The sequence below is a fragment of the Sceloporus occidentalis genome, unplaced genomic scaffold (assembly GCF_023333645.1).
Source record: "Sceloporus occidentalis isolate IW3139 unplaced genomic scaffold, rSceOcc1.0.p SCAF_88, whole genome shotgun sequence".
Classification (NCBI taxonomy): Eukaryota; Metazoa; Chordata; class Lepidosauria; order Squamata; family Phrynosomatidae; genus Sceloporus; species Sceloporus occidentalis.
In genome coordinates this window covers 1532501-1558992 of record NW_028317068.1, presented here as the reverse complement: position 1 = coordinate 1558992, position 26492 = coordinate 1532501, and the positions used below count along the sequence as shown (strand labels likewise).

Sequence of the window (26492 nt, the reverse complement as noted above, 5' to 3'; positions counted from 1 at the left end):
AAATGCCATGCCGTATTTTAGCTCCCTCCCTTCCTATGTATTTGTTGTTGGATTGTTTCCCCTAACAAGCACTCCACAATTCGTAATAGGCTAATAACCATCTGAGGAAAGCCTATCCCCTCCTTCGTCTTCCTCGATCTGCATGAAGAAGATCTGCCCCCTTCCACCCCCTTGGCTGTAGCAGTCACTGAGGCTGTTATTTGTATCACATGTCCCTATGGATCTAAGAGATGATTCATCAACTGTGGGATCCTCGGATGCTGCTGCTGCGCACTGAACCTTTCATTAAAAGGGGGCTGGGATCTTAAGAAATCCTGGGCTTATCGCCTATTACTGAGCATCATCACGTTTACGGAGATCTCCCTTCCGCGTAGCCATGGAAGATATACTGAAAAAACTGCAAAAAGATGCAACCGGGAATAAATACAAAGCTATTAAGGACAACTGTTCCTTGGCAATCGGTACGTAGAAGTAGCTGCACCTGTTCTGCATGGAATGTAAGCTGATCTAGAACGTGTGCTACTGTATGATGACGTCAGAGGCCATTGATTTATCTTTATAGCATAGAATTGCAGTTCGTTTTCTGAGCAGATCAGGTTTTAATATTGGTGAAAAAGCATAGATCATCAAAGCCATATAAAATGGCCCATATAAACAACTGTGTTTTTTTTTTAAACTCATGTAACCATCAGAGTGCCTAATTAATAAGCGTTGCTATGAGCAGGCATGAAATGGGACAAATGGCTGGGTGTATTGATTTGACTGTAAGGGTCTGCTGCAGAAAGCTACTGTCCATGGTCCTTAATTGTATCAGTGAGGCTCTGGTGTGGCAAATGTATTTACATGTTTAGTATACAATGTGTGGAACATAACGTGTATCTAACATAATAATTTAACGTACAGAAACAACAGGTGAGGAGGGCCCTGCTCAAACAAGCTGACAATCTAGAGATGGTCTTGAATAGAAAATAATTCTGTGCTGATCAGCTGTTCTTCACACTGTCACCCTTCTGCACATTCATCACTACACTGGGAAATCCATCAGATGACATGAACGTAATACTTGGAGGTCTTCTATGGTTTTGTATTAGTGTGGATTAATTTAAATAATGAACATAGCAGGATCTAAAATGGTAAACTAAACATATACCTAAGATACATGGTGTAAATGACCATTGTCATCCATAAAATACACCGTTTATAGGTCCAAACTTGATGGCTGCATATTCCAGGTCTATTTAGTATTTTAGGGCATTTTGACATGCTGGGTCAAATGGTTTTATCTGAGGTCAAATCCTATGCTTCTGTGTTGAAAACTGAAAGAAAATAAATTGAGCTCATATTTGTGTAGAAAAACAGAGGCGTGCAAGTGACTATTAGGGAGTTTGGGAAAGTCAAAGATGCAGGCCAAGGGAGATAGGTATAGAGGTTTAAAATAAAATGATATATGTACCACCCCCTAACATTTAAAGAGATTAAATAGTTTGTTACGCACTCTTTTGAGGGATCAGCAAACACTGCCTGCCACCTACTTGCTGACGTGCTGGCAGCCCATGACTGTGCACATGGAATCTGGCAATGAGCGTAATGCTTTTACAAATTCCTTGTTTATCTTCTCATAGTACTGAACCTTGCCATCCATGCCATTTGTATGCTAAAGTCCTAGCATGTTGTTTTATGGGAAGGGGGATGGCCAAACTGATCTGCAAGTGAAGCGGCATCAGTGGGGTGGCACAGTGGCAGATTCAGTTTTCTTAACAGTAGAAACAGTCATGTAAAAAATAACATGACAGTTCCTTTAAAAGTTGTTATGTAGGTTAGTTACAAGGGCATCTAATTAAAACTATAGCCCAGGTTGCTTGAATTACACTCAGATGACAGGGTATCCTCCTTCACTAGCTTTTTGCTAGCAATAAACTGGTGCTGTGAATAATATCGGGCAGTTAAAAACCTTTTAATAGTAGCCTATACACTCCTCACGAGCAGCACCAATGATGTTGTGCAAGTACACGGTGAAACACTTAAGTGGCCTTGCCTAAGGGGAATCCTTACTTGGGAGAATTACATTTAGTGTAAAGGTGAGTCCAGCCAAGGATCTCCATTCTCATTGTGCCTAGAAGCATAACTGATGAGGACAACAGAGGCCAAAACATATCTAGGGTTGTTGAGTCTCTTGCACCTTCTGCTCTGTTTAGCAAAGACATTCTTCAACACCTCATGTGGATGGTCCTTTTTTGTCTGATTAATCTAGTGCCACGCTGATGTGTAACTAATCCTAGTTGTAAACTTTACCATTAGGTGTGATATCCAAGAGGACCGTATTTTTGATATATTGCTTAATGTGTCATGGACTTGAGTGATTAATTTATCTTCTACATGAGAAAGATAAATTCAGGGTGTATAGGAATACTCTCTTTACTCCAGGTTTCTTCAACTACCAATTTTACTTTTTCATGACTTTTTAAGTTGCAGCATCATCCATCAAAAAGTCAGTGAGGAGGAAATGTTACACATTTCTAAAGATAATTACTGTATATTTCTTTTTATATCTTTTTTTTTCAGGTATAATATTTTAAGTAACAATTTTTGGGAACCTCAAAGCTGTCCATATTTAAATAGACACTTTAATGTCCCGGATAGCCCCACCAAAGAAGAATACATATTAATTTACTTTAATATACATTATTTCAAATGTTAAAAAACACTTGCTTTAGGAAGAAGCCATATCTCCCTGCTTCTTCCATGGTCCTGTTATTGTCTCCACTGTTCACAAGTGCAAACAGCACATCATTTGCACTTGTATATTTTGTCAAGATGGTGGTTTTTAGGTACTTTGAGGTGAATAATGTTGCCACAGGATCACATATAATTTAATTTGTGTGTGGTTAGTCGACCCTTACCTGATGCCATTTGTATGATGTACACTCAGCAGTATACCAGTTAGTTACACAACATCCTATGTCTGTGTGCATTAAGATAATTTTTATTTCTTTTTGTCTGAAGCATATAGAACATATTCAATAAAATTGAGTGTGTTTCAAACCATCTAAACCATTTTGTGTTCAGTAGTATATAGCAACTTTCTTATTAATTTAAAAAAGTTTTGTAGGCAATAAATAAAATGCCGTATTATACATTAACCATGGTTTATTTCTATCCTGTTAGGTGTAAGTCACATGTGCTTTGTTCACATAATATGCCTAAGTATTGTATAAAGCACAGTGCTTGCTTTAAAGAAAAACATACAAAACCTTGAAAACAATGAGTCCTGCTAATTGCAAAGAGCTAAATTAGTTTAACCCCTTCAGGACAGGGCCAAACTGGGAATGAAAAGCATCCCTGGAAATATTTGCACACCAGCCCCATATGTTTTATTGCACGGTCAACACGCCACAATCCTTATACATAAAAATAGCTTTGAATAGTTTTTAAAGACCCAAATACTATAAGTACCTGGGGGACAGACCTTCGCCCCCTCTCGACTTCACAAGCAACATGTGCCACATTTGCCCCCAAAACTGCCTTCCTGGGCCATTTCTGCCCCCAAACAGCCTTCCTGTGTCATCCATGCTAATACGGTACACAAACACTTCCACATTCGTATGTCCGGCTCAGAACAGTTTTTTGTGTTTCTTGCTATACCTTTTGTAAGTGCGCCCTCAAAATAATATACTACTGTACAAAAGTTTGGGGTCACTTAGCCATTTTTAATGGAAAACAAGGACATTTATAGCTGTGTTGACATAATTGCAAAAGGGTTTTCTATCGATTAATTGGCCTTTTAAACTTAAACTTGGCTAAAACGATGTGCCATTGGAACATAGGAGTGATGGTTGCTGATAAAGGACCTCTGTATGTCAATGAAGATATTCCATAAAAAATTATCCCTTTCCAATAGACATTTACAGAATTAACAACATCTACAATGTCTTTCTGATCTATTTGATGTTATTTTAGTGGACAAAATGAGCTTTTCTTTCAAAATCAAGGACATTTCTAAGTTTTTTTCTTTATAAACCCCTACCTAAACCCAAATTCCACACTAACCACCTACTAAAACAAATAATTTATAATTATGGTCTATGGTCATTATTCTAAAAAAAATATTTTAGAATAAATCTTGAACATAAAATACACAAAAACTTTTTTTCCCTACAGTCTAAGCATTGCCTTTGTCATCTGACATTACCCATTCATGTAATTTACAATAGAAGCAATCTACATGGAAATACAGGGAACTGTCTGTAGCTCGACCTTTCGGGTATGGAGGAGTCACCAACAGCAGTGACATGGTAGTGATTTTAAAACACTGCAGTGCTGGTTACGTCACTGGTTCCATAGGACCATTTCTATTTTTTATGATGTAGTTGGTACATTGTTTTTTGTTAAAGGGGTTAAAGTTGTGTCTGGTCCTGGAAACATACACACAGGTATGAATGGTGAAGAAAATAACGAGTACTGGGAGATACCATGATTTAAAAAAAAAAAAAAGTATGTATCTGGCATGTTTATAAAATAATCAGGGCAATAATTTATTGAATATTCCACACATTCATTCAAAGTGCCCGTAGCTACATTTTTATTTATTTCTGTGCATTCATTGCCAGATGTCCTTAGAAATGGCAGCTATATTAAAATATACAAACATACAAATTATGTATACAGGAGGTCAAGCCCTTTTGAGTTTCAAAGTATGCATCAGGCAGTTTTTGCTACTATGATGTCACTCTACCTAAGAGGTAACCACACATTCCATATCTGGAGAACCACGGCTGTATATATACAAGCAGACATCTGAAAAAAGTATTTAATTCAAATTGTAAAACAAATATTAATAAAATGATAAAAACATGTCCCTGACACCAAATTTCTGTTTTAAATTAGTTTTCTTAGTTTTTTTGCCCCTGTTTTAGATGTTACCAAAGAAAATCTTGACTAAGTATGATAGTCTGATCTTTAGCTCTGACTTAGAACTACAGACCCTTTATTTCAACAGCGCAGTATGCACAGACAGTGAAATTAAACAGGCTGTTAAATGAATTAATTATTCCCCATCATAATAAAAATAGAACTGAAGCATGGTTCGTGTATTTGTTGAATTCTTTAAAATAAGGTTATTTTTGTGACAAAGCAGTGCATTAATTTTGCAATAGTTGATTCTGGGAGCCTTGATGTTCTTGTGCCAATAATTAATGTTTTTTTTTTCTCTATGCAGAAATGCTAGAATCTCCTGAAGGTGTAGCCAGGATTCCTCCTTACCTGCTAAGGTAAGTGGCTTAGAGAAAATAAAAGTTGAAACTGGGGGCTCCATGGCATTGGTTTGTCATAATCATACCTGGGAACTCTCGGGGAGCAGGGTTTTGACACGCCCCGTTCCCCGCCCTTTTTCCATTTAAATTGGGGAGAAAAGTAAAGTAAATATGAAAAAAAACCCAGAGTATTACAGAATATGCGGTGATACCTTTTTTTACCTTTAACCCCTTGATGACAATTGCCGGTCCGGACACGTCACGGAAAAACGTGTCGTTTACGACAATTGACGTGCCAGGACCGGCACGCCTTTAAACGGGTGCAGAAAGCGATCTACGTTTGCTTTCTGCACCCAAACGGCGTTGCTGTAATGCCTCGACCTCGAGGCATTCAGCAACGCCACGATCAGCACTAAGGGGCCATCTCTGGCCCCTCCCCGGGGCGTCAACATCCGCCATACATTGTATGGCGGCGGACGCCCGTTTTAAAAGCGTTTAGGAGGCGATCAACGATCAGGAGGCATCCAGCGACACCAAACACTTACCTCAGGATGGACTGTGACTGTGACCAGGAAAAAAACCAATAAAGATGAAAAAGTTCGCTAGATGGTCGCCAGAACCTCTAGAGAACTCTGGCTCCACTTGCAGGTTGAATACAGGTACTGCATTCAACCATGCAAGTCAATGGAGCTTTCTATTCACAGTGTAATTAGTAAAAATAAATTAAAAAATAAAATAAAATTAATAATAATTAGAAAAAAATAGTAAAAAAACAGTAAAATGTAAAATAATTTCCCACTAATGTCACTTTCAGGGGAACCTTCAAGTTGAAAAAAAATGTTAATTTTTTTTTAAAAAAGGCCAAAAAAAAATAAAATATATATATATATAAAATATATTTTTGTGAGCAAGTCCTAAAATTAGCATATTAGCTTAAAACAATTCTCGCATGGAAAGAGTTAAAATACTGGCATATTAAATGCCCATGGGGTGTCTACTTTTAAAAAATGTATGAATTGATGGGGTAAATTGAATTGGCCGGGTTCAACAGTGTCCCAATTAACACGGGGGGGAAGGATGGCCACACATCTAATTTCCAATTAGAAAAATGCACACGTACCAAATGTGGCCTTTTAGTTCCCCCCAAAAATGACAAACCCATGCATGTGGGGTATCACTGTACTCAGGAGATGTTGCTGAACACATATTGGGGTGTCATGTGACAGCGGCATATACCAGGAGCTGTAAATTCATACATAACATAGGTGTGTGGGGAAAAATGCAGACAAAAGAATACTACTGCAGACTTTGAAAAAATTCTGGTGGTAAAATGTGTGCATGCAAAGAGTTAAAATACCAGAATTTAAAATACCCTGGGGTGTCTAGTTTTCAAAAATATATGGTTTTGTTGGGCACACTGAAATGGCCCGGCTCAAAGATGTACCAAATAGGGCATGGGCAGTGGATCCCGAAATGCCAAAGTTCAACATTGAAAAATGCGCATGCCCCAAATGTGGCCCTTTTGCCCCCAAACAGCCAGGCAAAATCATTCATGTGAGGTATCGCTGTACTCAGGAGATGTTGTTGAACACATATTGGGGTGTTTTGTGATAGTGACATATACCAGAACCTTTTAATTCTTACCTGAAATAAAATGTGTGTGACAAAACAAATGCAAAAAAATTACTACCACAAAGTTTGACAAATACTGGTGGTAGATATGGTGCATGGAAAGAGTTAAAATACTAGCATTTGAAATACCCTGGGGTGTCTAGTTTTCAAAAATATATGGCTTTATTGGGCACACTGAAATGTCCCAGCTCAAAGATGTGCCAAATAGGACATGGGCAGTTGATCACCAAACGCCAAAGTTTAACATTGAAAATGCGCATGACCCAAATGTGGCCCTTTTGCCCCCAAACAGCCAGGCAAAATCATTCATGTGAGGTATCGCTGTACTCAGGAGATGTTGCTAAACACATATTGGGGTGTTTTATGATAGTGACATATACCAGAACCTGTTTATTTATACCTGAAGTAAAATGTGTGTGAAAAAACAAATGCAAAAAAATTACTACCATATAGTTTGCTAAAGGCTGATGGTAGAATTAGTGCTTGGAAAGGGTTAAAATACTAGCATTTGGAATACCTTGGGCTGTCTAGTTTTCAAAAATATATGACTTGATGGGGTAAATTGCATTGGCCGGCTTCAAAGATACCCGAAATGGCACATGGGGGGAAGAATTACCAGATTTGGAAAAAATGGCTTTGAAATAGCAAAACGCTACCTGTACATATTGCCCCATAATGTGTAGAAAAAAGCAAAAAAACATAAAAACATTGGGTATTTCTAAACTCAGGACAAATAGTAGAATCTATTTAGCAGGTTTTTTTCATTACCTTTTATAGATCAGTAAAAGATTTTTCAACTAAAAGTTAGAAACAGTCATTTTTTTCTAAATGTTTCACCATATTTTATACTTTTTTTAATAGTAAATAATATGATACAATCAAAACAATGTCATCTAAAGAAAGCCCTTCTTGTCCTGAAAAAAAAAATATCTAATGTGTGTGGGTTCAGTAAACGGGAAAGAAGAAAATTACAGCTAAACACGAGTAGCGCAGAAATGTTAAAACGGCCATTGTCACAAAGGGTACAAAAAGTAAAATCAGCCTTTGTCACGAAGGGGTTACGCTTTCAAGAGTAATTCTCTCTTTATCAGGTCTGAAGCAATACTGATCAACATGACACAGGTTATAACTTAAAATAAGTAATGGTACAGTGGAAGGGGAGGGGGTGTCATAAATAATTGGCCTGGAAGTGAAAAATGCAGAGAGGGAGAGAGATAACCAAAAGACAGAACAAATAAACCTAGGCATATACATTACATTTATTTATAAAGCGCCGGCAGAAATATAGATTAGGGTGTCATCTGCGTATAGTTGGTACTGGAAACCAAGGGAAGAAGTTTAGATGGAGAAAGGCCCAAAAACTGAGCCTTGAGGAACACCAAATAGACAGCAGTAGGGGAGAGGAGCAAGTTCCAGTGAATGAGACTAAAAGTACGATCAGAAAGGTAGGATTTAAGCCATGGAAGAGCCGTGTCACAGATGCCAAAGCATGGAGGGTTTGAAGGAGAAGGGGGTGGTTGACTGTGTCAAAAGTGAAACCATTAAACACATTAAACACATTAACACATCAGAGACAATAACACCAATTAGACACACATTGAACATTAAGATGAATGTTCATATGAAGTTCTGGTAGTATGTCAGGAAACCAGAATGTTATAATTTTCATCTCAAATGTTTTCCTTTCCTGAGAGCCTTCAAAATTCCCTTAGAGTACTTTAATTTTCAGGTTTTGGATGGAGTGATTATTCTATGTGAAATTATGTCCTACCGGGGTGCAATATTTGTCTTCCTCATGGTTCTGATGGAGCTTCTGTGTAGGTTCATTCTGAGGTGCAGCTTAAGTCCTGTTTTTCCAATGTAGCACCCTTTGTCACGTGCTGAACATTTTATCATGTACACCACGTTTGCAGATGTACATGAGTATGAATCCTTGATGATGTATGTTTGATTGTTTTGCTTCATGGTCGCTTCTTCAAAATAATTTCTAATCTGTATTTATTTTTATTCATATCTTGTTTGCAGGGAAAAATGCCTTTATCCCCTCCAACTTGGATTAGAGTCAAAGAATATTAAGCTGGCTCAGCATGCACTGGCTGGAATGCAGGTAACCTCTCACCACATTTTATAATGTTTACATTATATATATATATATATATATATATATATATATATATATATATATATATATATATATATTGCTATTGTCTGCTGATGTTTTGTTTTTGATAAATTACTATGTCATGCCCTTTCCAATGCCCTTTGATGTCACCTGTGAGTAGCTCAAATAAAATTTAGGATCAAACCATTTCTGTGTAGTGGATAAAGACATTTCAAGGTTATATATATTAACATATACCGTATTGGCTCGAATATAGGCCGCACTTTTCCCCCCCACTTTAAGTCAAGGGGGTGCGGCCTATATTCGGGGTCTAGCGCCCGACGCCCGGGACATGCTGTTCCGGGCACCGGGCAGGCAGCAGGGTTAGGATACAGATCCCCCACAGCGGTGCAGGGGACCTGCATCCTACTCTCCGATATGCTCAGACAGCCTCCCCTGCCAGCACTTTCCACGTCTGCACGATGCGTTTTACCTCTGCCCCCAAGACTTACCAGAGCAGACTCCCGGGTGTCGTGCGGGGCTGGCGGGGGACATCTACGCTGAGTGCCGGCACCGGAGGTTGTATACGCGTATTGCGTAGATGTCCCCCGCCGGCCCCGCAAGACACCCGGGAGTCTGCTCTGGTAAGTCGGGGGGGGGCAGAGTGGCAGCATATCTCGGGGGGGGGGAGGACAGTGGCAGCATATCTCGGGGGGGGAGGACAGTGGCAGCATATCTCGGGGGGGAGGACAGTGGCAGCATATCTCGGGGGGGAGGAGGAGGACAGTGGCAGCATATCTCGGGGGGGGAGGAGGACAGTGGCAGCATATCTCGGGGGGGGCAGTGGCAGCATATCTCGGGGGGGGACAGTGGCAGCATATCTCGGGGGGGGCAGTGGCAGCATATCTCGGGGGGGACAGTGGCAGCATATCTCAGGGGGGAGGACAGTGGCAGCATATATCGGGGGGGGAGACAGTGGCAGCATGTTTTTTTGGTGCTTTTTTTAAAGAAAAAAACTTTTTCTTTAAAAAAGCACCAAACTTTTAGGGTGCGGCCTATATACGGGGGTGGCCTATATCCGAGCCAATACGGTATATATAAAAGGTGTTTTCTAATTTTAAATGCTGGGAACTATGAACATATTATTTTTCCTTAACAAAATGCTGAATACTGGACTCTTCAATGCAACAATGGCCACTTGGCAACCCTATTATTAGCCATCTGTTTAATATCAGTGCAGAAAACTATGGTTTAATGTTTCTGCTTAGTTTTTAATCAGTGCCGCATATACGTATGTCTGCAAAATATGACTCAAACCATAAAGATAAACTTCCGTTTCCATGGCCGTCAACACGTAATAAGTCATGCATCAGCACGATCAATAAACTCAGTGCCGACACCTCACTATTGTATTGATGTTTTATCATAGAAGCTCCTGGCTGACGACAGATTTGTATCCGTGGAAACAGACACTGATGAGCGGCAGCTGCTTAACCAAATGCTGAACTCGGTTAAAGTGACTCCTTCGCTCCATGAGGATCTGCAAGTTGAAGTTATGAAGGTGTGTAATCCATAGATCTACATCTATTGTAATAACACCATTGTTATATTTTTTATATCAAGAAGAACCTATATACAGTTTAAATGCTTTTCTGCCTAAACCATTTAAATAATCTTCTTCACAGGTACTGAGGATTAGTGCAGTCATTAGTTCCATTTTTCTTTAGATACTGTGACTTTTATTTAAAAATCTTTTACTCATCTCCTCCAAAAGCTAATGAAAAAAATGCTAAATCGATTCTAATATTTTTCCAGAGTTTACAAATCCCAAATGTTTGGTTTTTTTTTTATTATTTTTGCTTTTTTTGTAAGTTATAGGTCAATAAAAACAAGTATAATTGTCACGTACAAGTAGTAGGAGACACCGTGGTCAGGTAGGACTCCAGGACAGTTCAGACAAGCCGGGGTCAGGATTCCGGAGAGCAGGATAACCGATAAACGTAGCCAAGGTCAGGATTCAGGAGATCAGGATAAACAATAAACGAGCCGAGGTCAGGATACAGGATAACAACGTAGTCAGGCAAGCCGGGGTCAAACACAGGAATCAGGAAGGTAAACGCTATCTGGGCACTAGCACAAGGCATAGACGACCATCAGGCAAGGCATAACTGAACTGAGAAGGTTTAAATAGGGAACGGCAGGGGAAGTTAGAATCTCCCGCCAAAGCGTCATGCCGTCACTTCCGGTGTCTGGGAATCGCTGGAACTGGTTTCGACCTGTGATAGATAGCGGAGGTAGGGACCCCATTGTATTGTTAATCCCGTTACTGCCCCTGTTGTCTCTGGGAGGCAGATTAAGGAGGTGGTTTGTATCCCAATATCTTGTTTTATGTTAATGTGTGTTTTGCTGGATATATCCAGCCCTGTGTGTCTAAAATAAATCAGTCTTCGTTTTGGTTATACCCTACACTGAGTCTCGGCTAGTGACTGGGAAACCGGGGAAATAGCGAATGTCACAGGCTAAGAGAGCACAAGTCAGCGGAGGTAGTTCGGACTATCCAGCTCCTTGACCATATATATATATATATATATATATATATTTATTTATTTATTTTACATTATTTTGGTACCGGATGCTTCCCTGGTGGTGGGAATTATTTTTACATGTTACCAAATTTTTATTTAACTTTTTTTTTTTTTTTTTTTATTTTGCTAATCACATTGTGATTAGTAAGCTGGGCTGCATTGACCTGCATGGTTGAATGTAGTACCTTAGCGTTCTCAGGGCACCGCCATCTTGCAAAAGGCAAAATCTCTTGCTATAGTGCTCATGACCTCTCCCTGGAGCGGTCACAGTGCATCCTGATTGCCTCCTAAGGTCTTTTAAAGTAGGTGCACAGTTTGACGCTCCATGTAGCGATCAGACAGGGCTCCTGCTGCAGTTTTCAGTATTGTTGAATGCCTCAACATCTAGGCATTACAGCCTCAATTGATATCAGTGGGTTAAATAACTTCTCTGTCTGCATTATTCTGGCCTATCGTGGTACGTCCACAAAAGAGCAGAGTCACGGGGACAGCCTCTTCCGTGTTCCTCTAATCGAGGGAGAGAGTGTGCCCGGAAGCTCTGCCCTTTTGCAGAAGTACTCTGGGAGGCCTGGTTCATGGCGAAGCAGACCAAGACATAAGATGCAAGAGAATAAGTGGAGCAATTAGAAAGGAGACAGGGACAAGGAAGCAATCGGCAGAGAAGTTATGGAAATATTGAGAATATTTAAACCCTGTATATAGACCACACCCCTTATTTAAAGATTTAAGATGGTGGAAAAAGTGCAGCCTATAATTTTTTGCCATACAATAAAAGTAGTTAGTAGTAGTAGTAGTTATTATATTTACTCCAGATACAAATTAAGTTTAGCATGTGTTTCACCTGCATTTTTTATTGCTAGTTCTTTTGAGAGTTTAATTTGTTTTACAAGTTGCCAGAGAATAGATATAGTGACTTCTTGTTAGCCTATTGTGGACATGCATTGTATGCATTAGAACCAGATTAACAGGTCTGTTTCTTTGTGAAATACATTTTGAAAAATCGTGACAGCTGTTTTGGTTAAATTAAACTAAATTTAGCCACATAAAAACAGTGTATCAATAGTTATTTTGCATATGATCCGAAATAGTGATCTTTAGCTACAATGCTTTAAAGAGAGCAATAATTAATGTTCATTAGTAAGGAACATGGGAAGCTCATGTAACCTTACTTTTACCTTACCTAAATAAAACAGCTGTGTCGCCGCTCGTTGTCTGTAGCACTGACATCACAGACATGGAGGATGCACGGCAGGAGGAAGTATCAGGCACGGCTATATATGCCCATACCTTGTAACCCCCTTTTTCTACTTAGGAAAGACCAGCTCTGTGAATAGTCAATAAGATGTTTACAAAGTTAGATAGTTATAAGATGACCTGAGACTCATTGAACCATAGTTAAAGGTTAGTGGCTCATTGAGAGCTCTGAGGATGTATTGATATACATAGTTAGTAAGGAAGGTCACACAGACTTTCAAATTGATTGCTTGGATAGGGCTTCGGGATTTGCAGATTTTTTTGTTGTTCGAAATTTGTAGTTTAATAATTTTACAGTGAAATTGTTTGATGGAACTGTTCTGAAGACTCTAAAAGTTGTCATCTCTGTCAAAGTTTTTTGTTTTTTTTTACATTTCGCAATATTTCAATGAAAACAAACTTCAAATACCTTGCCTTATCACATATGTTTATTATTATTAATGGTATAAATGATATAGATGGTATAGATAGTAATCACCATTACCATAAGGGGAAAATGGCCCACTGGTGCAGGAGGAGAAGAGAACCCTATTTTCATGTTAGCTTACAGTATAATTGGAGGTTGAGTCGGATTGAGAAACGGTGTAAGGGACTTTCTATGAAAGTATGATTTGATTGTAGCAAAGCTCATATGTAGAGTTCAAATTAGATCTTGAAGCTGGAGGGAACTAGTAGTTGTGGGGTATTAACAGTATTGATTGTATGATTCTCTTAACATGCAGATTTTTAGGTAGTATTTAGAGTTAGAATAAGCAGGGAAAGGCTAACCTGATGAAGTACCGTATTTGCTTGAATATAAGATGAGGTTTTTTTTCAGACCAAATGCTCTGGCACATGATATGCCTTTTGACCCCCTATATGCCAGAGTGGTAATGTATAAGGCAGAGTAGCATATAGGGTGTTTAAAGGCATATCATGGGGCACAGTGGCATATAGGTGGGTATAAGGCATTTTTGGAGGCAGAGTGGCATATAGGGGGTTAAAAGGCATATTATGGGGCAGAGTGGCATATAGGGGGTGTGACAGAATGACCTGTCATACAAGGCCCCAAGGTAGTCAGAGATGGCTCCAGCCTGGCTGCCAAACAGGCAGGAACTCCATTGTGTAAACTAATCCCATTAACAGGATTGCTGCCAGGGGGATATTCAGTAGCTAAAGGAGATTAAAGGTTGGGTTGGGTCAACATGTACCTGTTTATCAATGTTGATTTATGTTAATGAAGTTCTGTGGCTATATGAGTCTATGAGTGGCTATATGAGGCTATATATGTTTTACAACAATAAACTGTTCATTTACTGCTGTACTCAGTTCAAGGTAGTTGTGTCTACTTATTGGGTACACATAGCAGGGTTCTAAGGTGCGCATGCTGGCTGGTGCTGGAAGTGATTCCGGGGACAAAAGGGGGATACATGTGGGTGATCTCTGGGAGTTACTACAGTTCTCTTGGTGAACCCATTACAAGGGGGGTATAAGTATAAGAGTGGCAAGCCTGGGGCAGATGTGCATGACTGGGGGTCAGGTTGGCAAATAAAAGGAAATAAAAACAAAAAAATATTTTTCTCAATCATAGCTTTTATTTAATATGAAAAAATAGTTTACATGAATTAATATTTACTAGTAAAACGTTTTTCCTATAGGGTAGTCTTATATTCAGGCTTTTTCTTTTTTTACATAAATTAATGTTCAGATTTTGGGGGATCGTTATAATCAAGGTTGTCTTATAATCGAGCAAATACGGTACTTAAAATATAAATAAGAATTGGTTCAGAACGATTAAATACTGGAGACTTGAGTGGGAAGACGTGGTAGCTGTTGAGGAGAGATGTAAATTGGGACAGAATGAAGATTAGAGGTAAGAATAGCATTTGGAGATAAGATTAGACACATAGAGCCTTCAAATGGGATATTGGAAGGTAGTGAATTAGTATCTTACTTGAAAGCAGAATTAGAAAGTTGTTTTGCAAGTGAAGGCGATGGGAATTGTTGAGTGGTTGGATATGAGGATTGAAGATAAGCAGTTGAGTATAAGACCAATGCATTTTCCAAAGATTGGAGACTGGGGAAAGGTGACCAATATAATGGTCTTGGGGATATTGAGATTAAGGTTGTGAGATGCTCTCATAGAAGCATAACACATGGTTTTAGTAGCACCAGATATCACTTAATATGTAATAGAACTTAATAGAACAGTAATAGTCTTTATACTTAATATGTTTTAATTGATTTGATACACATTATCAAGTACAGGTTTTTTTTTTCCAATTTTAATAAATTCAAATTGAAAATAGTTTAGGGTCATAATTTTCAGTGCAAACCATAATGTAGAATTGAATAATACTAGCATTTCGCAAGTATTTCAGTGCAGTTTACATCAAAACATTTTCAATTTTGTGAAATGCTTTTTTACTATATTTTGTGGAATGAACTTGTATGCATCCTATAAATAGTAATAAAGTGTTGGACGTTTAATATGCCACAAAATAAAATGCTTAATTATGCATTGTGCACAATAACAACAATAAAGTATTAAAAGCAAATCTAACCAAAGTTATATTTAAAAAAAACTTGAAAATAAAACATAAGCACCGTAGAAGATTGGGCATTACTATTTAGATCTACCTATAAAATATTCAAGTTGCAAACAGTCTTACTGTTATTATTGGTTTAGAACAATATAATTTCAGGTAACGTTTAAATATTTAAATATTTCCACTAACCACAAAAAAAGATAGACTAGGCCTCCTTGATGTGTGTTATGAAGTATAGGCATTAGATGTACTATTGTATAATTCCTTTATATAATTAATGTAATAATTTTAATAGTGGGATGTTATTTCCAGCATTCACAGGCATCCAGGGTTATAGCAATTATTTACTTAGTAACTGTAGATTAGGTAATGTTGATCCAGGGACAATATTTGGTTTGAAGAATGATTTTTTTTTTTAACCATTTTGGTTCAATATTGGATAAAAGTCTCTTGGAGGCTTTGGAGAAGCTGTGGTGGGAGTGCTGAAGGAACTTGTGGGGACCACAAGGTGATGATTCGGAGCTCCATTACGAGGAGATGATTAATCAAAACTTCATTAACGTTAAATGTGGCTCTGCAGACAGGCTCCAATCATCATATGCACTTTAATGCATATGATAGCTGCATGGTTCCTTAAAATTTTCATGGTGTTACTTTTGCATAATCCCTCCATATTCCCCCCCCCCCAGCTAGTTGGCATACAGGAGATGTTTTCAGCCAAAGATATCTCCCTGCCTGTTATATACCTTCCATTAGTCAGCTCCTGCACTGGCTAAGCGAAAGCTGCTGGAGAGGATCTATTCAAAAACAATGCCAGCTTTTTTTGTAGTGGCAAGGAGCATGAGGAATCAGGCTGTCGTTAGATATTAGACAACCAGGACTCTCCCCTGTCAGCGGAAGTCAACATTATTGGCTTTCTGGCAACAGTGTCCGGTGTAAGAGCACTCAGCGAGTGCCGGCATACCGTTACTCTTCAAATGCCCAAAAGGGCATTTCCTTCCAGTAGGTGTCAATGACACTAGCTGGAAGGTCTCATGAGAAGAGAAGAGACCCCGGAGGGTCTGTCTAGACCCTGCTGTAATCTCTGACTGGCTGATCAGACAGTATGATCAGTAGATCGGTGATCAAAGAAATTTAAAAAAAAAATACCGTAACTTCTGTAGTATTAAAAAAGAAATACAATATAGGGTAATATGTAAGGGCCTTCTAGAGTATGACAAGTTATGTATGCTGGACCTAAAGTTGGATACCGCCTTGGGGGTCACTTATATACCCTCCTTCAGGCAATTCACAGGGTTTAAAAGACTACTTTTTAATTTGTTTTTTTTATTATTGACACATGGAGGGCAGGGATAATACCTTCTTTTCCTGCCTGCACAGGAAATACTCAAGGATTTATTTTGTTTTCCTCTCCCACAAACTCCCTAATACTCCCTAAGGTCCTATCCATTGGCAGGTGCTAGGACCTTCATGTGGAGGTTAAATTAATTGCAATGATGGGGGAGGCACAGAAGGCCATCTCAAACTATTCTGCTACAAATGATAATGGAGATATTGACACATTTAAAAAAACACAACTGATGGCAGAAGAACTAGGTACGCTCACAGAAAAATTGATAGACTGAGACACAAGGCATAAAGGATCTCACTCTCTGTACAACAAACTTCTAGTTAATGGGCAGAAAAGCACAGAGAGCCCTGTTTTTCTCCCAAAATACAATCCATGAATGAGGAAATAAGGCTGATAGCCTATGCCCTGCATAACGTCAGAGCCAGAAGTATTTGTGAAGAAAGTAGTAGATAACAATGGGAATCATTTTCTATATACTATAGCTGAGGCATTTCACAATACTATATGAAAGTCTGCAGAGGCTAGGCAATCTTAGCCTATGTTGAGCAGAATATCACCTGTAAGCTTTCTGTACGGGAGGCCAAGGACTTGGGATTGCCAGACATTTTAGGTACTACCAGGCATGTCATCTGGCTTGGGTGGTAGGCCAGCTAGACACCTGGATGATTTTGGAGAAGGGGGAGGGTGACTGAATGGGTTTCCTACAGTCTTCTGTGTTACAGCCCCTAGGGGGCTCAGAACAAGTGATGTCCGGATCATGAACGAATTGTTCATTTGATCCGGTTCTTTTTAGTGATCCGGATGAATCGGTTCAGTAGACTGAACGATTCATTTGTAGCGGTTCAGTCTGTGAATCATTCAGCTGTAACCTGATCCTAGAGCTGTGAGTCATCTGCAGAGCACTCAGACACAGACTCTGGGGTCAGGTTACAGCTCATTAATTCACAGAGGAACGATGACTCAGAGTCAGAGACTCGTTCAATGACTCGAATGATCCGAAGACTCGAATGATCCGAAGACTCGAATGATCCGAAGACTCGAATGATCCGAAGACTCGAATGATTCAATGATTCAAATGATTCGAATCTTACAGGGATCCGGATCTTACAAGGATCCGAATCTTACAGAGAATATTACTGAGACCATACTTTTATAAATAAATACATTAATAATGTTCACACTGCCCCCAGGATTTAGATTCCCCTAAGTTTGCCCCCCTTTACCTATAACTGCACCTACAGTTAACTTTATTAAATTAATTAAATTAACCCTCCGTCATCAGCATAAAATTAACCCTTATACCCCATCAACCATAACGGCCCCTGAAATTAACCGTAAGGTTCCCATTAACCATAACAGCCCCTGAAATTAACCCTAAAGACCCCATTAACCATAACGGCCCCTGAAATTAACCCTAAATACTCCATTAACCATAACTGCCCCTAAATTAATTGCATGTACTCCAGATAAATTACCTAATAAATTGGTATGGTTGATGGGGTCTTTAGTGTTAATTTAGGGGCAGTTATGCTTAATGGGGTGTTTAGGGTTAATTTAGGGGCAGTTATGCTTAATGAGGTGTTTAGGGTTAATTTGGGGGCAGTTATGCTTAATGGGGTCTTTAGTGTTAATTTAGGGGCAGTTATACTTAATGAGGTGTTTAGGGTTCACTTGGGGCAGTTATGCTTAATGGGGTGTTTAGGGTTAATTTAGGGGCAGTTATGCTTAATGGGTCTTTAGTGTTAATTTAGGGGCAGTTATGCTTAATGAGGTGTTTAGGGTTGATTTGGGGCAGTTATGTTTAATGGGGTGTTTAGGGTTAATTTGGGGGCAGTTATGCTTAATGGGGTGTTAAGGGTTAATTTTAGGGGCAGTCATGGTTGATGGGGTGTTAAGGGTTAATTTTAGGGGCAGACATGGTTTATTAGGGTTAATTTAATGGTGAGGGTTAATTTAATTAATTTAATAAAGTTAGCTTAAGGTGCAGTTGCAGGTAAAGGGGAATGTAAATCCTGGGGGCAGTGATTATTAATGTATTTTCGGATCCCTGTAAGATCCGAATCTTTGAACGACTCTCTGCCTTCATTGACATGCTTGGGCTGGGGGAGAATGTGTGTATGTGGGTAAGTAACTGGCTCAGTGATAGGAAACAGAGGGTGGTTATTAATGGTACATACTCTGAGTGGGTTACTGTTGCTAGTGGGGTACCACAGGGGTCAGTTTTGGGTCCTATTCTTTTTAATATATTTATTAATGACCTTGTAGAGGGATTGTATAGTAAAGTATCAATCTTTGCAGACGATACTAAGCTCTGTAACGTGGTTAACACAATAGAGGACAGTGCACGATTACAAATGGATCTGCATAGGTTGGAGGCTTGGGCTGGGATGTGGCAGATGAGGTTCAACACAGATAAATGTAAGGTTATGCACATGGGGAAGAAAAATCCAGGCTGGGAATATGTATTAAATGGGAAAACACTGGGGACGACTGACATGGAAAAGGACTTAGGAGTTTTAGTTAACAGTAAATTTACCTGTAGCGACCAGTGTCAGGCAGCCGCTGCTAAGGCAAATAAAATCATGGGGTGCATCAAAAGGGGCATAGATGCCCACGACAAGGAAATAATTCTACCACTGTACAAGTCACTAGTCAGACCACACATGGAATACTGTGTACAGTACTGGGCACCAGTGTACAAGAAAGATATAGTGGAGCTGGAGAGGGTTCAAAGACGGGCAACCAGAGTAATAAGGGGAATGGGAGGACTACAGTACCCAGAAAGATTATCAGAATTAGGGTTATTTAGTTTGGAAAAAAGACGGTTTAGGGGGGATTTAATAACTATGTATAAATATATAAGGGGACAGTACAGAGATCACTCCCAGGACCTATTTATACCCAGGACGGTATCTATAACAAGGGGACATCCTCTACGGTTGGAGGAAAGAAGGTTTCTACACCAGCACAGACGGGGGTTCTTTACAGTAAGAGCGGTGAGATTATGGAACTCTCTGCCAGAGGAAGTGGTTATGGCAAACTCAATAAAAGAGTTCAAAAGGAGCCTGGACGTGTTTCTTGAAAGCAATAATATTACAAGTTATGGATATTAGATTAATAGGGACAGAATGTTGATCCAGGGATTTATTCTGATTGCCATATTTGGAGTCGGGAAGGAATTTTCCCCCTGGTATGGGGCAATTGGCATCTGCTTCATAAGGGTTTTTTTGCCTTCCTCTGGATCAACACAGTAGGGACACAATATGTATATAGGTTGAACTTGATGGACTTTGGTCTTTTTTCAACCTTATGAACTATGTTACTATGTTACTATGTTACATCACTGGAGGCAGGGGGGAGGATTCATAATGAAAGGGGCGGGGCCAATCATTAGTGTGCCTGCACGGAGTTACTGGAAAACAGTAACTCCTGTGAGTTACACTGAGTGATCCGAAGATTCGGATCATGAATCGGATCATTTCAGTGAACGAATCGAAATGATCCGATTCACTTTAATGATCCGAACTTCCCATCACTACATCACACTGAGGGTTTTGGATAGTTGTGCAGCTTAGAAATTAGAATTTCCCAGAGATGCTACATCAGTGTTATTACATAATACTAGGTTTTCAAAAAAAACTTACAAAAAGTCCATAACAATTTATCTAATAAATGCAGCAAAATACATTATACCCAGACATTGGAAATCTATGGCCCCAACTTGTGGATAACAGCTGTGGAAAAAACTTGTTCATTAGAAGATATGATAGCTCTAACTCAGGGGAAGGGAGTTGAAAATACAGATAAATGGATGTCATGGATGAAATATTTGGAAAGTAAGGAAGTTGACAGAAGGATGGAACCATGAAAGAGTAGTATGAAAATAAGAAATATATTATAAATTGTGGATGTGATCAGGGATAATGAATGGGAGCAGAAACCATTTATTATTATATTAAGTTGTTTGTGAGTGGGAGTTCTGTTGAGATCGCCAGTCAATTTAGGGGTTGATGGAAGTTACTAATGAATAATGTCATGTTAAAAGAGCTGTAAGAACCCATTAGAACATAGTGGCCATAATAGACATATTAAAGGTAATATGTCTAGGAAAGGAAAATAGGAGGAGTTTTATGTATAAATAAGTAAGAAGAAATGGCGGGTATATAAAACAAAGGATCTCATGTACTTGATGGAATGATGTAATGTATTATATCATATGAATTGGCCCAATTTATATTTAAATGATTAAAATCGAGATCATATATATATATATATATATATATATATATATATATAAAAAAAATGTATGTGGGGTATTACTGTAATTAGATGTTGCAGAACATAAGCAGTGGTACCTACTGTGTGCAAGAAATCCTAAGCAAAATTGCATTTATTTTTCTATTTTAGGATAGATTTTTACATATCAGCACATAATTATTATGTTTTATGTGTTTCTATGGCTTAAAAAAACCTTGCTTGTCCTGAACAAAATGATATCTATTTTGTGTGGTTACAGCAAATATGAAAAAGGAAAGTCATTGTTTAGCAATCATATGGTAAAAACGGGAAAAAAACTTTAAACTTTAATTTCAGGTCTTGCTCTGTATTACGTATACGTCAACATTTGAGCTAAATGGAAATGCAGTGCTGAAAATTGCTGAGGTAAGAAATGTATGCCATGTTATTAAAATCGTGCCTCTGTTTTATATGTAACATTGTCATGCAAGCTTGACCCAAATGACCATGCTTATCAACATTTCATGTGCCCATCGTTATTATTGTTTCCTTCATTTTTTTAATTTTATTTGAATTCCTTATAAAAGGCCCTAATTAATTAAGTATTTTTTCTTTAGGACTGGCTGTGTTTTGTGGCCTTCCCATTTAGCATTAACTATATTAAGACTGACTTAATTTTTATTAAATTACATAAACCAAAGATTAGATAGATTCCCTTTATAGAATGTCACAATGTTTCTATATAGTATAATTCAGTGGTGCCTTTTATGATGGAATTAAGTACATAGATCTCTTACCCATCCTCTTTAGTGTCATGGTTTTATGCTTTTGTTTGTTTACTCTTTCATCTGTAGTTGTGTTTCGCATGCCATAAAACTGGGTCCCTCCGTTTACATGACATGATCCGAGAATCCATTACGCATATCCTAATTGCTCTATGTCATCGTACTTTTCTTCGCTCTCTGCAGCCACTCGCTTTTCTGGAGGTACCTTGTTTGACAGCTGTAGAATACATTTTTGTTTTATTCTTTTGTCACCTGTAATTTTGTGTACCTATTTGTGTATCACAGTTTTGCGCTGTGAAATTTGTATTTCAGAAACAGAACTTATTGTCCTAGTGTGTGTGTGTATATGTATATACCGTATTGTCTCGGATATAGGCCGCACCCGAATATAGGCCTATATATAGGCCTATAAAGAAAAAGTTTTGTAATAGATATGCTCCCACTCTGCCCCCCCCCCCCGAGATATGCTGCCACTCTGCCCCCCCCCCCCCCCGACTTACCAGAGCAGACTCCCGGGTGTCTTGCGGGGCTGGAGGGGGACATCTACGCAATACGTGTATACAACTCCCGGTGCCGGCACTCAGCGGAAGTGCTGGCACCGGAAGTTGTATACGCGTATTCCGTAGATGTCCCCCGCCGGCCCCGCAAGACACCTGTGAGTCTGCTCTGGTAAGTCTTGAGGGCAGAGGTAAAATGCATCGTGCGGACATTCACCGGCTGCGGGGATGCGCAACCTCCGCTAATTAATTAAGGACAATGCATTGTGTTATGAAGGGGTTAATAATGTGCCATTTTGGTAAGCCATGTAATGTAATGTACATTACATGTAATGTATGCCAAGTACTTTGTGACCTCTTTAGCCTCTAGTAGTTTAAAGGTGGTTCACAAAAAATGGACCAAACAAGTTTACAGCAATTAGTATAATAAGTAATAAAAATCTCTGTGCTTCACAGCACTGTCCTACAGAAAATATGAGAGATATTCTGAGGGAGCCATAATGATTCAAAGACTGCGCAGCAATACGTGAGATTCTACAATAAGGGTATTCATTCAATTATTCTTTCTCTTTCTTACAGATATGCATTGAAACCTATGTTTCCAGTTTTAATCAACGTAGTATAAATACAGCTGTTAGGGCAACACTCAGTCAGATGTTAAGTGACTTGACATTGCAGTTACGTCAAAAGCAAGAGGGCCCGGTGAGTCATCAGTTTCAATTATGTGTTGTTCCTTCGCATATTCCATTGTAGGTTTAAAACCAAATGAAAAGCCATATTGTACATTTCACCAATTAGTATGGTGGAATACTGTTCTGGTATTCTGTGGGCTCACTCTTCATCCCTCATTTCCAACCTTGACAAAATGTATAACCTAACCTGTGGGTTGTACCCTTTTGGTCTTCTGGCACAGAAAATAAAGAACTATGCCCCCACCAGCATAAATCTCTCTGAGGTTGTCCTTTATAAATTAACCATCCTACTCCTTGTGATTCTCTTTCTGCGGGCAAATATGATCTTAGTCATGGGCGTACCTACAGTATTTGGTACCCGGGGCGTATACTGTATGTAGCACTCCCCCGAAAAAACATTAATATTGACAAAATTTGTAAACTGTATGTCAACTGGAAAAAAATTGAAATATGAAAAAGTAAATTATTAATAAATAAATAAGTTTAAATAAATAACATCTACTGAACAGATATGGTACAGAATAACCATCACTGTACACTGAACCAGATGTTGACGTGGTAGGCCTCTGCCCCTGAAACAGTCTGCCTGTGCCACTGCTGCCTCTTAAGCAGCCTGCCTTTGCCACCTCTGGCCCGCAGCTTGCCGCTATTGCACCCGCACACTGTGTGAGGAAACTCTATTTTCCCTCTCAGGGGAAACAGGAACCTGGGCTGGAAAAGCGTTCCCTTACGAAAAAATTACTGCAGTTTTTCTGAAGTAATACTGCAGTTTTTTGGACATGAAAAAACTGCAATACTGCACTTTTACTGCAGTATTACTGCACATTTACTGCAGTTTTACTGCATTTGTACTTCACTGTACTGCAGTTTTACTGCACATTGGCTGCACTTTTTTTTTTATATTGCAAACCTACAGTTGTACTTCAATGTACTGCAGCTTTATTGCATTTGTACTTCCTTACAAAAATAACTGCAGTAAAACTGCAGTACAGTGAAGTACAAATGCAGTAAAACTGCAGTAAATGTGCAGTATTGCAGTTTTTTCATGTCCAAAAAACTGCAGTATTACTTCAGAAAAACTGCAGTAATTTTTTCGTAAGGGTTTCCTCGCACATTGTGTGAGCTCCCCAGAGTTAACCCGTTGGCCCACGTTAGGTGGCGTAGACATCTGCTAGGTAGGTCTCCAGCCCACCAGGCACCCCCCTTTGAGTGGCACCTGGGCAGACTGCTTCACCCCCCCCCAAACAACCCCCCCCCCGTTGGGTATGCTACTGACATTAGTTGTAAATGGCCATTGAAGATAGTTTTCTAGGTTGAGATTATGCAGTCATAGACCAGTGGGTCAAATGATCACTTCCTTCTTTGAAATTTTACACATGGCAACCCCACAGATGCTATTAAGATTTGTAAGGAAGTCTTTATATAGTTTGTAATTAAATTTTAAGATGGACATTTAAAATGCAAGGACTGCTTGCTTGTGAAAAGGAGTAGTGAAAGAAAAAATAAATTTGCCTTCTGATAATACATTTTTTGTTTGTTTTGCCCTAAATCTCTTCGCTAGAGGACAGAAATCCAAGAAGCTATTCTGGAGTTCAAAAACCAAGGTACCTATATTTTTGTTAATAGTATATATATATTCATATAAATTGGTAAAACGATGTCTAATACAGTCACTGTAAGTGGTGTATGCAAATTATATACATACACTACAGCTTCTCCAATCCACCCTACAACAGTACATTTTCTGAACTAAAATAAACTATTGATTAACTTGCAGTATGGTGAGTAATGAGCATTCATCTCAGCCTCTGCTAAGTTAACTCTCACACGCCAACCCTCATTGGTCTGTAACTGCTGCTACTGACAAGTTAAAATGCTCAGCACATTTATATATCTAATGCTTGTCCTTTCCCATTGTAAATGCTGATTGACCACAGTGAAAATAGTAAGAAAAGCTCTCACAGGTTGTTGGATTTATTAACTACAGCCATAACCATCAATGGGACCACCTCTTGTTTTTTTGGCTACTTCTACCTATCATTGATTGACAGCTTGTTATCAGACTTGACAAATCCTAGCAAAATGTCGGCACTTTTGCAACTTGTCATCCGCAGTCTCTTCAGAGATTGCCCTCGTTATCTAAATCCGAATGCACTACTACTACCGAAGTCTACTACACACTATATAATGTTATATAAATAATACATGTGTCTCCTTTCTATGCAGGGACACAAAGCTTTGATTTAATAAACACAATGTATTAATTTCATCTTACATTTTTAACAATTTTGGAAACAATGCTTTCATGATGCCATTGTTTTTTATAACTTGTTAAAATGGACTGCAAGAAACATGAAATGCTGCAGAAGAGACTTCCTCTATTACTCTTTGGAAATGGAATGCTGTATTTATATATCTTCTCTTTTGTTTTACTTCACCATCTCTAATTAAGGTTTCACACTAATGTGCTGTATTATTGTAATTAAACTGTTCATGCTCTCTTTACCATATTATTTGCTCTACCAGACTATTACATTAGTATACTAGAACTGTCACTATATTGTAGAGTTCAAAACCAGTACTCAACTTACTCTATGAACATATCGATGTGGAAGCAGTGGGGCAATATGTATATTTTGAATCAATCTGCATCTATATTAAATCCAATTATCATAGATGATAAAGTCAACATTTCAGAAGGACTATATTTGTTTATTTAACCTATCCACCTTTTTCTGAGTCTCCTTCGATAGATTATACAAAAAAGCAGATTTTTTTTTTTAACAAAATGTTATCTTGCTGGGTTAGCTGCTCCCCGTTCATTCACCCTTTTCCCATTCCGCAGACAGTGGTCCATCTACAGAGTCCCTTTGTGATGACATAGTGTCTGTGCTCACCGTTCTGTGTGACAAGTTACAGGCTGTCATTAAGTAAGTAGAAATTGATATGCATGTTCTGTATTCTTTGATTATTAGTCCCCCTACTGTTTTCAAGGCAGTGATGTCTGTGTGATTGGTTTCATCCCACTTAAGGTTACTTTGACATTATCACTAGTTCTGAAATGTCATTATGCAAAAATAAAAAACAATGTAAAAGGTCTGTACGCAGTGAACATTAGCATTGCAGGTATAAATCAACAGAACACACAAACCCAGCATTGCAGGTATAGATCAACTGAAAATCACATGTAAACTCAGCACTGAAGGTATAGATCAAATAAACAACACATGGAAGCAGCATTGCAGGTATTGAACAACTGACTAAGACATACAAATCCTGTATTTGCAGGTAAACATAATTAATGAATGGAAACAAAGCATGGCAAATAAAACCCAGCTTTGCAGGTATAGATCAATTGGAATTCACATAAAAACTCAGCATTAAAGGTATAGATAAAAACCCCTAAATTACAGGCATAGATCACAGGTTGCACACCCCAAAGCCAGCCCTGGCATCCACACTGCCCACATAGAACCTGACCAGCACCCAAATTACACACACACACACACACACATAGGACATGCCATCTTTGTTCCCAAACAGCCCAGAATGAGTCAACATTGTCCCCAAACAGCCGAGTGT

The 26492-nt window shown here is 38.8% G+C and overlaps 1 protein-coding gene across 1 annotated transcript in view; it reads left to right on the top strand.

The window, feature by feature from the left end:
* The first annotated feature begins 376 nt into the window (after nucleotides 1–376).
* The window catches only part of LOC149284784 (brefeldin A-inhibited guanine nucleotide-exchange protein 3-like), a 64627-nt gene continuing 38511 nt past the window's right edge, over nucleotides 377–26492 (top strand). The window contains exons 1-7 of the mRNA XM_089496201.1: nucleotides 377–461; nucleotides 5216–5267; nucleotides 8907–8988; nucleotides 10412–10543; nucleotides 21294–21362; nucleotides 22798–22920; nucleotides 25719–25840. Coding sequence (XP_089352327.1) covers nucleotides 377–461; nucleotides 5216–5267; nucleotides 8907–8988; nucleotides 10412–10543; nucleotides 21294–21362; nucleotides 22798–22920; nucleotides 25719–25840 — 665 coding nt within the window. The remainder of the gene's footprint in view (nucleotides 462–5215; nucleotides 5268–8906; nucleotides 8989–10411; nucleotides 10544–21293; nucleotides 21363–22797; nucleotides 22921–25718; nucleotides 25841–26492) is intronic.